The 12,945-nt window shown below is 41.7% G+C and overlaps 1 protein-coding gene across 1 annotated transcript in view; it reads left to right on the forward strand.

The window, feature by feature from the left end:
* Positions 1-73: 73 nt before the first annotated feature.
* The window catches only part of RNFT2 (ring finger protein, transmembrane 2), a gene marked incomplete at its 3' end in the record, with an annotated part of 28,457 nt that continues 15,585 nt past the window's right edge, over positions 74-12,945 (forward strand). The window contains exons 1-7 of the mRNA XM_080355206.1: positions 74-223; positions 913-1,100; positions 2,079-2,555; positions 5,295-5,773; positions 6,908-6,984; positions 8,432-8,532; positions 11,025-11,178. Coding sequence (XP_080211332.1) covers positions 2,473-2,555; positions 5,295-5,773; positions 6,908-6,984; positions 8,432-8,532; positions 11,025-11,178 — 894 coding nt within the window. The 5' untranslated portion in view covers positions 74-223; positions 913-1,100; positions 2,079-2,472. The remainder of the gene's footprint in view (positions 224-912; positions 1,101-2,078; positions 2,556-5,294; positions 5,774-6,907; positions 6,985-8,431; positions 8,533-11,024; positions 11,179-12,945) is intronic.

The following is a 12,945-nucleotide window of genomic DNA, read 5'->3' on the forward strand; positions in this document are numbered from 1 at the left end:
CGGATGTGCGTGCGCGGAGGAGGCGCGGCCAGGGCGGGGCGGGGCCGCACGGTAGGTACGGGCCCCCCGGCCTCTCTGGCTGGGCCTTCTGCACCCCAAACCCGGCCTTTTCCCGCCCCCGCTGGGCCATTTAGCCACAGACTCCAGCGGGAATCTCCTTCCCAGACCTAATTGGAATAAAAAGGCTCCACCTGTGTCTCTCTGTGTGTGTACATATGTGTATGTATGTAACTATTTATAGATATATATATATGTGTGTGTGCATATATACTGTTTCCCCAAAAATAAGGCAAGGTCTTATGTTAATTTTTGCTCCAAAAGATGTGTTAGGTGTTATTTTCAGGTGATGCCTTATTTTGCCATGAACCTGTATTGTTTCGGGTCTCGTGGGGTCTCTTGAGCGTGATCCTTTGGGGGGTGTCTGCCTTTCTTGGTGAAGGGTCTGTCTGTCCTGCTGCATTCTGTTGCCAATTAATTTTACTTTTTTTTACATGTATAGCTGCCTAGACACAATTTAAATTGACTTTCTTAATGAACTGTAACTAGGGCTTATTTTTGGAGTAGGGCTTATATTTTGAGTATCCTCAAAAATCCTGGAAGATCATTCTAGGGCTTATTTTCGGGAAAAAAAGGTATAAATAAATTTATGTATATATGTATTTAGCAGACACAGACATGTGTTTGTGTATAGACAAGGAAGGCAGAATACAGTCCAGCGGATGCCTGTGCAGCAAGCAAGGCTGTAGGTGCGGATCCCAGAGGAAAACATCCTTATTGGATTGTGCACATGTGCAGGGGTTGAAGCACCAAGGGTTCCTGCTCTTCTTTGCCTTCCCCAAGGAGATGGGGAGATGGAGAGGTGGAACTCACTGTGCTATGGTGAAAATGACTCTATGCCTGTGCTTCTTACAGATACACCTGTTTGGGCACGGTGATCCAGGTTCCTTACAGTCATCCAGCTTGAAGACCTGTGATGGGTTTGAAATTTGGACCAACATCGATTATCTGAAGGACTCGCATGTGTGAGATGTCTGCACCCTCTTGAGCTTCCCTGTCTCCCACCGTGGCACCTTGTACCTCTGGTTAAACCTGTCATTCAGGTACTGTTAAAAAAACATGTGTTACAAGATGAAAACCCCTAATCCAGAAAAGGCAGGACCACTCAGTATTGAAGCTGAGTGCCTTTTGGAACAAAGTCCATTTAAATTCTTTTGGATCTTAAATCTGTAGGGCTCTGGGCAGAACAGAGGATTACATCTCATGAAGTCCTGCATCTTCAGTACTTAGCACTCATGTCACTGTCCCTTTCATGGCTGATTCCAAAAGAAAAAAGTGTCTCCCCATAGAGCCGCATGTGCCTTTACAGAATATAGATATAGGGCTACACGTTTATTTAAATGTTATAAATAATGTTATAACTTTTGATATTCAAAAGTATTCTCAAAAGCCTTTTACATTTTATTAGTAGCTATCGTAGTTGAGGACTGAGTAGGAGCAGACTTCAATATTTAAAGGATATCTCTCTAAATCTTCTATGAAATGCCTGTGGGCACCTGGACAAATCACTTGCAAAACTAGGCCATTTATACAACTAATATAACATAAAGCAGTGTCAGACTATTTGCCAGGGACTTTGTGCTGTGCCTTGGTGATGATAATTCTGTGTTCTTTGCTTTTGAATTACCTTTATTTTTAAAAAGTGTAATGCGTTTGCAGTTGCTCCCTTAAGATTAGACACTTAAAAGCAGAGAATTAAATAACAAAACAAAGAACTTCTCTCCTTGTTCTAGAAAAGTTTCTCAAGTTAATGCAATTTCAATACCTTCTTATTTCTCACTCCAGACCTTACTTTATTTCTGCTGGCAATTCCAGAATATGGAGCAGGAAGATGTGATCTTTTGCATGTCTGCATATTATTTATAACCATTGTGCAGAGTTTGCTAATGGCATTTTTGTGGTTTAAAGAGATGGGTTGCTTATTTAAAATAATATTATCATGGCCTGATTGTATTTTTTCAGAAAAAAATGTTTCTACATCTTTCTTTTTTTTCCCTCCCTCTGGGTTTTGCTTTACAAAGGAAGTTTCTTCAGAAGAGGAAGAAGGGATTTCATTTCCAGAGAGCATATGCTGATTCACATGTCACATCGAGAGCTACTGTTCATTGTCCTCAAGTTCTTCATCAGAACATGTCACAGCACAGCTGGACGCCCCTGTGACTGCCACACAGCACAGAGGGGGATCTGACTACTTCCTGCCCTGCCTGGAGACCTGTTGACGTGCACTCCCGTTTGCCAGTTGAAAACTGTTCCTTTGCCAGTGTGCTGAGAAACAAGTGTGTGAGCTTGGGGGTCTGTTTCAGAGAAGCACATGATTTATACCAGCCATGTCACCAGCCGCATGGGCTCCACAACCCTCTGACTCTCTGGGGCTTTGTTAGTTGTCGCACTAGGAATCGTTGACCTACAACGTTCATGTTGAGTGTGTTGTGTTTTAAGGTTTTGAGGAAAATGCAGAGACGGCATAGCAGCAACACTGACAACGCTCCTCCTGAAAGGTACAGATTTTTCTTTCTTTTTTTCCTCCGTTTTCCTCTCTGGAGGGGAATGTTCTGATTAAAGTGCATGGTGTGTTTTAGAAGATGAAAGCTCAAAAAGTGCATGTAGCGTGGCCAGGCGTTACGCTTGAGTTTAGAGACAGATTGACTTTCCTCCTCCATGTCAGTTATGGACTGCTGTGAACTACAGTGTTTCAGGTTTCACAGTCCAGCATGGCACATATGGAGACAGTTGGCTTAGCATCAGCAGGACATTTTGGAGCTCTACACGAACAAATTACAGCACAGTCCCATGGGAATCCTGGGCACTATCAATCTGAAACGATACACCTATATTAAAAAAAAAGAAAAACACATTTATACTTCTGTTATTAAGGTGCTTAAAAAGTCTGCTGGTCTGAAACTCCCAACTACTATGATAGTATTTTATAAAGATCTTGGGTGATCCTTTACATTATCCCAGAATCTGTACCTAGCTTCATGTATGTGAATATTTAGAAATAGAATACCTCTAATTCATTTCTGTAATTATCACATCAGCAAGGAAGGCTTGCCACTGTTGTTGTTCTGGTACTAAATATTCCCTTGCGCTTTCCCAGGGTTAGAGTGTGACCTTTTTATTTCCTAAAGAAGAAGCTAATCTAATTACTCTAAGACAAAGATGGAACTAACGAATATCATTTCTCTGGCTAAGCTGAGATTGCAAGTGAAAGATGCTGATCACAAGCAGTCACTAAGTATTTTGTAGTGGTTTTGCAGGTAGAGGTGAAGATTGATGTCATGACCTCTTCTAGCACAGTACCATTCTTAGTTTCGGGGAAGCAGAAAGTCAGCTTCAACCTTTTCTGCATGATGCCGCTGAAGCCTCAGTGCAGCCTGTGGTTTTTACATGGGCAGGCAAGTCTGGGCCTTGAGAGGCACATAAGATGTTGTATGGGCCATTTCATCTGCAGTGTAGAGCTCTTGCAGTCTGTACAAACTTGTAAGGCACTTTAGAATCTGTTTGAATAGTTAAAATGTATTCAGGGTAGCTGTCTGTTACTGAGTGCAAAAGATAGGCAGAGTAATGTCAATTGCTTTTTAGAAATGCATCTGCTTTTTAACAAGGTAAATGCATGTTGTCACTAACATAGGCTGAAGGTTTTCTAGCTGTAGAATTAAATGCAATTGCCACTGGTCTCCGCTTCTGTTGACTTCAGCACACTCAGAATTAAATCTTTGTTTGTTTTTAAATATGTTCCTGATTAATTCCTTCCTGCTGAAAGCACAGTCTTGTATCTTGGTAGTATTGCTCCAAACAATACTTGTGCTTTTATCTGTAACACTGGGTCCCACTCAGTTTGTTTGTTATGTTCCCAGATGTAAGTACTGTCACATTATGTCCCTGTCTTGTATGTACATCCCTAAATTGTAACATTAGGCTTAAAATCCGAGATCTGGTTGATAAATATTTTGAACCAAAAAGAGATGTGCAGTGTCTTGTTGATTTGATTCCTTGCTGGAGCCTGTGGAGAGACATTGGGAATGGGGTGTAGCTATAAAAAGCTTTATTAGGAGTTTACTTAGGGCGAAGGTATGCCCAGAGAGATCTGAAGCTCTCTCTGGAGTGAGACGAAAGGCAGTGCTCTGTGCCCTGTGAGATGCCTGGGGAGGCTTTTGAACCCATGGGAGAAAGTGGGTTAAGGGCCCTGTATGTGCTGCATGTGCTGTCTCAATTGTGACCACTATTTCTAAAGTTAGAGATCTCCAAGGATTAAAATCAAGAGAGACCAAACTCCGCGACGTGCCTTATTTGTGTGCTTTGCCTCTTGCTGAGCTTTATATATACTTTATTCTTCTTTTACTTAGAAAGGTATTTGCTGTTTGCCAGGCATTTACTGCCTAATGATTTTTCTACTTGTTACCTGTATTGTTCCCTGTCATCTAAACTGTCCATGTATTCATTTCAGTACCACAATACTGAGTTCAGGCGAAGAAAGACTATTTTCTCTTGGTATTAGGATGAAGATAGTTAAGACTTTCTTTTTGGAATCTGGCTATAATCCAAGAAGCTCAGAAAAGAATCAGTGCCAGATCTAATTCTGTCCAGTGCCCAGTAATTTGGCTTTCTGAGAGTATCAAAATAAAATAATTTCTCCTGACCCATGAGCACATCTTTCACTTTTAGTATTTGTTGCATCATGGACACACAAGCAGCTCTGAACGTTTCTCTTCCCCAGTTGACTCTGTCTGTTGTTTGTGTTATTCACCAGTAGGCAAGCAACCATCATCCTGAAATAAAGACAAATTTGGGGGATAGGTCATTTCTTTGAGTTAGCTTGATTAATTTGTTTGTATATAATGACCTGTCTTGGTTGTGCTGTGTAAAGTTAATTGGGGGTTTGTATGCTTTTCTTTATATGTTAAAATATTTATAGAAGATGATGGATTTGGTATCATATGTCTTATTTCTTTTGTCCCCCCAAAAGTAAAGAGGATGCTTGGGAACTCTGTTCCTTAGATGAAGGAACTGGTGTATTTTGATCAGTCCTTTAGAACTACTCTGATCTTACCTTAGGAGTCTGGTTACTGGCCTCTAGTTCTGTAACTGTGACTTTCCAACAGCAAATAGACAGAAAAGCACCTGTCATCTGGACACCTACATATTCTAATAGTGTGTGAGGAACTCTTAAATAACTACAGTCAGGACTGGGCTAAAAGACTGTTCAATAACTTTTCTCTAATCTCCATCCACTGCAGAAACCGGAGCCAAACAGTCAGTTCTGAAACCAGCGTGGATGAAAGCGGAGTTTTTGAAAGTCTGAAGGCCGAAGCTTCCTCACCGCAACAGCTGTTCTCAGGCCTGGCAGGAATTCCGTCAGGCACCATCACAGCCACGCCGTTCCAGTCAGGTTTGGTTCTGGGCTCTTCTGCAGGCGGTGGGGAGGTTTTCATTCAGATGCCAGCCCCGAGGGAGGAAGGGGCCAGTCGTACGGAAGGAGCCCCGTTTCACCACCGGCAATCGTCACATCATTTCCACCACGGCCACCACCGGGGTTCGTCTCTGCTACACATGGCAGGAGGGGACCGCCACGGGCACACTGAGGAAGGCAGCGATGAACAGGCTGGGACTCCAGCCCCGGCTCTTTCTGAGTTGAAAGCTGTGATCGGCTGGCTGCAGAAGGGACTTCCCTTCATCTTGATCCTTCTGGCAAAAGTTTGTTTCCAGCATAAGCTTGGTAAGCATCTCTCCTTTCTGGATTGTAAGAGGGTGGTTCAGAAGCTTTATCGTGCTGTGGTGTCTGATATATTTATCCATGTGACAGTGTCTAGAGGTAGTCTAGCATGAAGGGGATATATCCAAATGTGCAGGATAATGCATTTGATAAATCCACCCTACTTTTGGTCCAAGCTGTTTTCATCTGTGTCAGTCCCATCTGTTTCCTGTCCTGGGAGATCTGTTCTGTACCTTTTCCTAATCTCTCCTTGACATTCCTGTAGGGGCTGAGGATGCTACCAAGGTTTCTCCCGCAGACTTCTCTCTAGGAGAGATGGGGAGAGCTCACGTTGGTGATGAGCAAAGGCTTCTGTGTAGCACAGAAGGGTCCAGAGGGATGAGACACTCCTATAGCTGGAAGGATCATAGTTGTGAAATCAAACCAAACAGTTACATCCTACAGTCAAGATCTTTAGAGTTCCCTAAAGAGTATGTCTGTCCAGGTTTCTTTAACAGTATAATACCTGAGTATTTCATCCCCTCAATAGTCACGTAAAATCTATTAATCTAATGCTTCTCTTACTATGGAATTTTATGTGTAGCATAGCTGAGGATCTTAATCATTGTGGGAGTGGTATGCTGAGATTATTATCCCAGGGAAGCCAATAATGCTTGAGTTTAGTCCACTTACCATTCTGCCAGTGTGCCCAAAACCAGGTGTCAATTCATGTCTACAACATCTTGTTCTTTGAACCTGGTATCATGTATGGTTTTGAAAGTGCGCCCTGTCCTCCGTGAACTGCTGAACTGCTATTGTAATATGGTCATGGAGCTGAGTTCTGTTTACACAGTACAGCCCCAACTTACAGCACTTGGCTTCTCCTTTGGCACAGAACCTGACATTAGGACGGAGTGTCTGTATTGGGCTGGGGGCCAAGTGCTCACTGCAGCACCTTCATTTTCATTTAGCTTGAATCTGAACTTCTTACAAGTCCAGACTGCCCTGGTTTAGTCACCTATATATTTTAATTCTCAGTGCACCCAGAATATCACCCAGTAATTTTTTTTCTAAGCTTGAGATGCTGACACCAAATGTTTTAGGACCACAGATCCTCCTGCCCAGCATCACATACTTTGACAGTGCCTTTCCCCGCAGGGATTGCCGTATGCATTGGGATGGCCAGCACCTTTGCCTACGCCAACTCGACGCTTCGAGAACAGGTTGCTCTGAAGGTGAGTACAGCTTCTTACAATCTGTCAGAATAAGAGCTTTAATCTTCGCTTTTTCTTCTTCCTGCTCCCCATAGATACTCTCCCACCATTTCCATCCTGCTCTTTTGTGAAAGTGTGACACGATAAAACAAAGAGAGGAAAATCAGGGATTTTGTAATGTGCTTGTGGCTCTGCCACTTCAAGCTCTTCTCTATGCCTTAGTTCCCTATTATGTACAGCAGAGGTGCTGAAACCTATTTCACTAGATAACGATGAGAATTGATTAGGAGTTAGATAATGTTTTGAGATGTTCAGCTGAAGGATTTTGTATGTGTGTTACTTGTTGGAATCTTAGAATGCTCTGTTGATAATATGCTTAAAATACAAAGAAACCAGCAGATCTTTTCAGGCCTTATGATCTTTGGTGTCAGCAGAATATTTCAACAGCACTAAAAACACAAGACTAGAATTGCTTTTTTGCAAAAATGACGTGGGTGGCACAAGTGTATATTTATATCTACCAGCAGCAGTGCAATAAATGTGATACGATGCTGAATGAACAGATAAATTGCACAATCACGTAATAGATTGCTGTTGCCTTGCACTTTGCACCTCTGTCTTTCCAGCACTGTGCCCCTTAATCCCCCTGCTTTAAATCTCAACCTAACATCCCTGGCTGTTGAATCACTGCAAAGAGCTATTTTCATAATATATCATCTCACAAGAAAAATGCTGGTGTTTTTCATTCCAGGAGTAAAATTTACTCTCCAGAATTACACTGGACCAAGACCCAGGACAAGATCTTCTGCCATCCAGCTTCCGCCTATAATGTTCCATGTCTATTGAAATGCAAAATTTGCACTTCTTTTGACCTTTAATTATTCCTCCAACCAAAAATGCTTGTTCTAGAACCTCCATGCATTCAGATAACATGCATAGGTGCTGCATGTAATGATGGGTTACGTTACATTTGATTTAGCTATGGCACCTTCTAAGTGACTTTGGATCTATTTGTCAAACATTCCTTTGATGAAGTGTCATTCAAAACGGGTAACAGCTCAGAATTACAGTGCAATATATGGAATTGATTTTTTTTCTTCTTTTTTAATCTGCTTTTCACACTGCATTTTAAGTATCAGGAGAATTTAGATGTCCCAAGAAAGATCCCTACTCTGAAAAATGTGTTTTGCAAGTAAGGCTGTCATTTTCACCATTGTATTTTGATTAATTTCTCTGAAGTTGCTTTATTTGAAAAGGTTAGATGAGAGCCATTTCTGCTTGCCTTTGTATACGTCTTTACCTAGCAGCCTGTTTCTGAGTCTCAGCCCTATGTAAATAAACTAATTACTGAAGACTTAGTTGCGTATTTGTGTCCCCTGAGTTGGTCTTGCATTGTTTCAGCAGCTAAAGGCTCAGAGTGCAACCCTTGAGACTTTGGAATTTATCTTTGCTCCTTTTTCTTGCTCAGGAGAAGAGGTCCGTGTTGGTTGTCTTCTGGATCCTGGCCTTTCTCACTGGAAACACCTTTTACTTGCTTTACACATTCAGCTCTCAGCAGCTGTACAACAGGTGGGCAAAATTTACATTGTACGTGATGGAAGCCAGTGGTAATTGTCAGAGAGGAAAAGAGGGAAGCCCACTTTTCCCACACTTTGAGAGGAAGTGTGCATATTTAAGGTATCTGCTGTCTTTGTTAAATCTTTTAATACCTTTCAATGGAGGAAAATAATGTCAGCATAGCCAGGTCTGAATGGACCAGGCTGTGATGTTGCAATTTTTTTCTGTATTGAAGCAGGGTGGATACTTTTTTATAGTGGGATTTCTGAATTTCCATTCTGACCATGGAACAGAATGAAGAACTGAACATGAAGTACTGAACATGAAGAATAGGTCTTAGAAGCAGATAAGAAACTGACCCACGGATTTTCCTCTTCCTGAAATGTTTGCTTTTCCCTTCATTCTATCCAGCTTTGAGTCTATTACAGGAAATAAACCAGAGGTGAAATAGTAGTGTTTTCCTTCAGTGTCCTCAGGGCTTGAAGGCGTTTGGATCTGAGATAGTTAAGACAGCCTCCATTTTCAAATTCTGACTAAAGTGGTCCTCAAATACAGAAAAGTTAGTACCCATGGATTTGGTTCAATACTACCCCTGCTTATTATAAAGCAGGGATTAAATGGCAGATAGGAAGCAAAGATACAGAACTTAAATGAGGCAATGTTAGTAGAATAAACAGGAAGAAATGGAGCAATATCAAACCTAGTTACTTGAGAAAATAGTTTTGATATTAGTAGCTAAGACTGTCTGAATTATCTTCCCAACGAAAATTTCATTTGTCCCGCTGAAGGGGACTTAGAACTCCAGACTGAAGACACAACGTGTGTAACACACATCCGTTGGGTTATGGCTTGATGGCTCTTGGGTGTGTTTTTTCTGTTGTTTATTTTATTGCATCCCTGCTTCTTCCCACCAACACTGTCTATGCGGTGCAGGAGTCAAGGTCTGCCCACAACCCTGGTATCCTTTGGAATTGCCCATAATGGATTTGGGTTTGAACGTTGGAAAGCTGGGAATGCAAACACTTCTAGAAAGGGGGGGGAAGATGAGAAGGCTTTTATGTGTGGGTCCAAATGAGAGGTGGCAAGTGTGGGACACTGTATGGGGCTTGTGGAGGGGATGGAAAAGAGAAACAGGTATGGCAGCAGAGTGTGAGAATATTAAGAAGAAATTTGCACCACATGGAAAGAGTGCGGCCCAAAAAGAAGGATAAGTTTAAAAGCATGAATGGGTTTAGTTTAAGAAAAAGGATATATAATCTAAAAGAAAAGGGTTTCAGCAAATTGGGGGCATCCTGTTTAGAGTATGGTTTATTAACAGTGAGGAGACTGGGCAAGAGCTTCACAAAAAAGCCCTATTTCTGCAAGTGTTGTGGTGCCTGCTGTACTGTGCTTGGGCTAGTGTGGGGACCTGAGACAATTCATGAGGGAGGCCTGTGAAATTAGAAGTAGCTGCTTTGATTTTGTTTCTTTCAGCTTATTTTTCATTTCCTGATTTATTTACTTTTTTTTTTTTTCCTAGTGCATGAATAGTAGTAAAGTCTCTGATTCTGTTTCTGTTTTTAGGGTGTAATTTTACCTGTTGTGCTGTGCCAGTGTTGTGAGTATTTTAAATTCACGTTCAGGCTTTTCATTTTGGGTTGGTTATTTCAATTTTGGATTTTGTTGTTGTTAAGTTTTTGCTTTCTACCATGAGGCTTTAGTAGGTAAATATCCTGAAGAGGAATCCTGGTCTTTCAGTCTGAGTAGGGTCCAGTCCTCATTGCTGCTCAGGTCAGTAGCTCCTTCCCACCACTATATGAAGTTCTGCTGCCCTGGGCTCCCCTTCTTTATAGTGCAAATGTTCAGCCCAGTCAATAACACTATGTAAGGGGCATTACATTCTTGATCTTTGGTTCAGGTAAGAGTTGCTAATTAACACAGCCTAGCTCTCGGTCTGCTGCAGACAGTGGCAACGCAGTGTCAGAGCATGACGCACCTCAAGTTCTGACCTGTCTGCTGTGTCTAATATACCACTTGGTTTCACACGCATGAGTAGCTTCAAGCCATGCTCAGGGGAGCAGCACACAGTGGCCTTGACTTGGCCATGACTTCCCCAAGGTATCATAACTACCGATGACTTGGACTTCAGCAGAAAATCTTTTACAGTCAATCTGATAGAGCAAGCTCATGGACTTACAGCACCATCATTGGACAAAAGGCTCTTTTGGATTGCAGGTTATGGAGACTGCGGTCTTCCAAAGCAGGTTTTGTACATGTTTGGGTCCTGGTTTTGGATAGTGGGCAAGGCTGCTGACCTCAGTAGAAATGGGCAAGAACAAAATCAAGAGGCTCAGAGGAACCATGGGACTCATTTGCATGTCTTATTCCTATTGCCCTTGAGAACTTCCTGGAAGTTCAGTGCAGTTTCTAGGCTTTCTCTAGCCAGCAGTGGATACAGCTGGTGGCAAGAAGCTTCAGCGAGGTTCTCCTCATTGGTATTTGAGCCTTCTTGTCATGCTTTTCAGCCTCATATTTCTGAAACCCAACCTTGAGAGGCTGGACTTCTTTGACCTGATGTGGATTGTGGGGATTGCAGACTTTGTACTGAAGTACCTCACCATAGCGTTGAAATGCCTGATTGTTGCCCTGCCTAAGATCATCCTAGCTGTCAAGTCAAAGGTAAGAGTCTCTTTTCTTCTTGATGTTCAGATGTTGTTGATAATCTGACACCTTTACAACATGTTCACAGCATGAAATATGGGTGGAAGAATAAAAATAATACAATCTCTGATAAAACTTTGGCAGAAAGTCACCTGGGTAGTGAGTTTTGGTTTTTGAGCCATCGCAGACCTGAGCAAGGGTTTGGTAATGCCAGCAAGTAATTATAGTCCAGGGAGAAGTAAGCATCGCATGAAAACTAATAGGTACTAGCAATGAGATAATTGCTTTTCAGTTTGACTGTATTCCAAGTCTTGTTTTCTGAGTAATCTCTGTGAACAGATATTTCTGAAGCACAAATCTCTTCATTTAATGAAAAGAAATTGCAAGTACTTGTCTCTTTGGCTTTCCACTTGGGTCAAAGCAGCAATGGTATTGAATTGAAGCTACTGATACCACAGAAGACAGTGCCAGTTTTAAGCATGGATGAAGAAATATTTTCACTAAGTGGTTAACATACTTAAATGTTTATAAAATCATATGTAGACTAGATCTAACTTTTGAAACTTTCTCACCACAATCTCTCTCTTGAAATACCTTCTCCTATTTTTTTGGTCTTGCAGATCTGTCGTGTTGCCCCTTCCTCCACTAAATAGTGTCTACATTTCAGTGGCAAATGTAGCAATGTGTATTGTTTGCCTTTGGTAAAGAAACTTTCTGGCAGCTAAAGGGACTAAACACACTATATAGATGCAAGATATTATTAATCACTGAAATTCTCAGGCAGGGCACTTAAGGGGATATCTAAACTGGGAATAGTTTTGCTTACAAATGACATGGGTGGCAGGGGAGTTGAGCAGTTTGTTCCTGCACAGCAGGGCTATATGAGATGGTTATTAATTTATTTCTGGCAATTGTCCAGCTCTTTTTTTTCCTTCATCTTCTATTATTATTATTATTTTATTTTGGGAGATTAATGTGCTAGGTCAGAGCATAATCCAGCCTGGGGAGGGAGGGTAAAGTGATGTGAATAGTCTTCCCAAGATAAATTGCAGCATTGGAAAAGGTTCACAGCCTTTGCTTGCTTGTCTGAGAGCTATCCCAAGTACTCATTAATCCTTGTCGGGAGAGAAGAAAGAGAAGGGGTCTTTATTTGCAGCTACAGTGGGAGGCTGGTAAGACCACATCTGTCAAGGGCCTATAATGACTCAGAGCACAGATGCTTCATTTTTAATACCTTTTTCTGGATAGCAATATTTCTCACTTTTTTTAAGTCCTTTTTTGTCTTAGGATGCTGTTGATGGTCTCAATATCCCTTGACATATGAGACTCCTGTTACCTACCTCTATGGATCTGGATTTATTTTTATCCCCCTCTCTGCACTGCATCCATTAAGCCAACCAGGGATGAGATCTGGTGTAACAAATTAAACAAGATCAAACTGGGATGGGAGAGCTCCAAGAGAACCCCAGGATGCCACAGAAATTGTAACTGGTAACCACATAGCTGAGCTCTTTCCCTGAGCTTGAAGACCCAGCTTACTTCTTAGGCCAGCTCAATGCAACACGTCTTAGTTTTCAGATGATTTTTTAATGTAAGCTTTTTCTGAGCTAAAACATTTCTATTGCACTTTAGACACATCAACCAAATTCTTATCAAGTTATTTGTTATCTGCTATCTTAATACTTGCCAGACACAAAGTTACTCTCTTCTTCCCCATGTGCTTGTTGTGGTGTTTCTGCCTGAAGCCCAGCTTGTTGTTTATGAACTCCTAGATGGCTGTCACTT

This window comes from Nesoenas mayeri (assembly GCF_963082525.1).
Source record: "Nesoenas mayeri genome assembly, chromosome: 17".
Lineage (NCBI taxonomy): Eukaryota > Metazoa > Chordata > Aves > Columbiformes > Columbidae > Nesoenas > Nesoenas mayeri.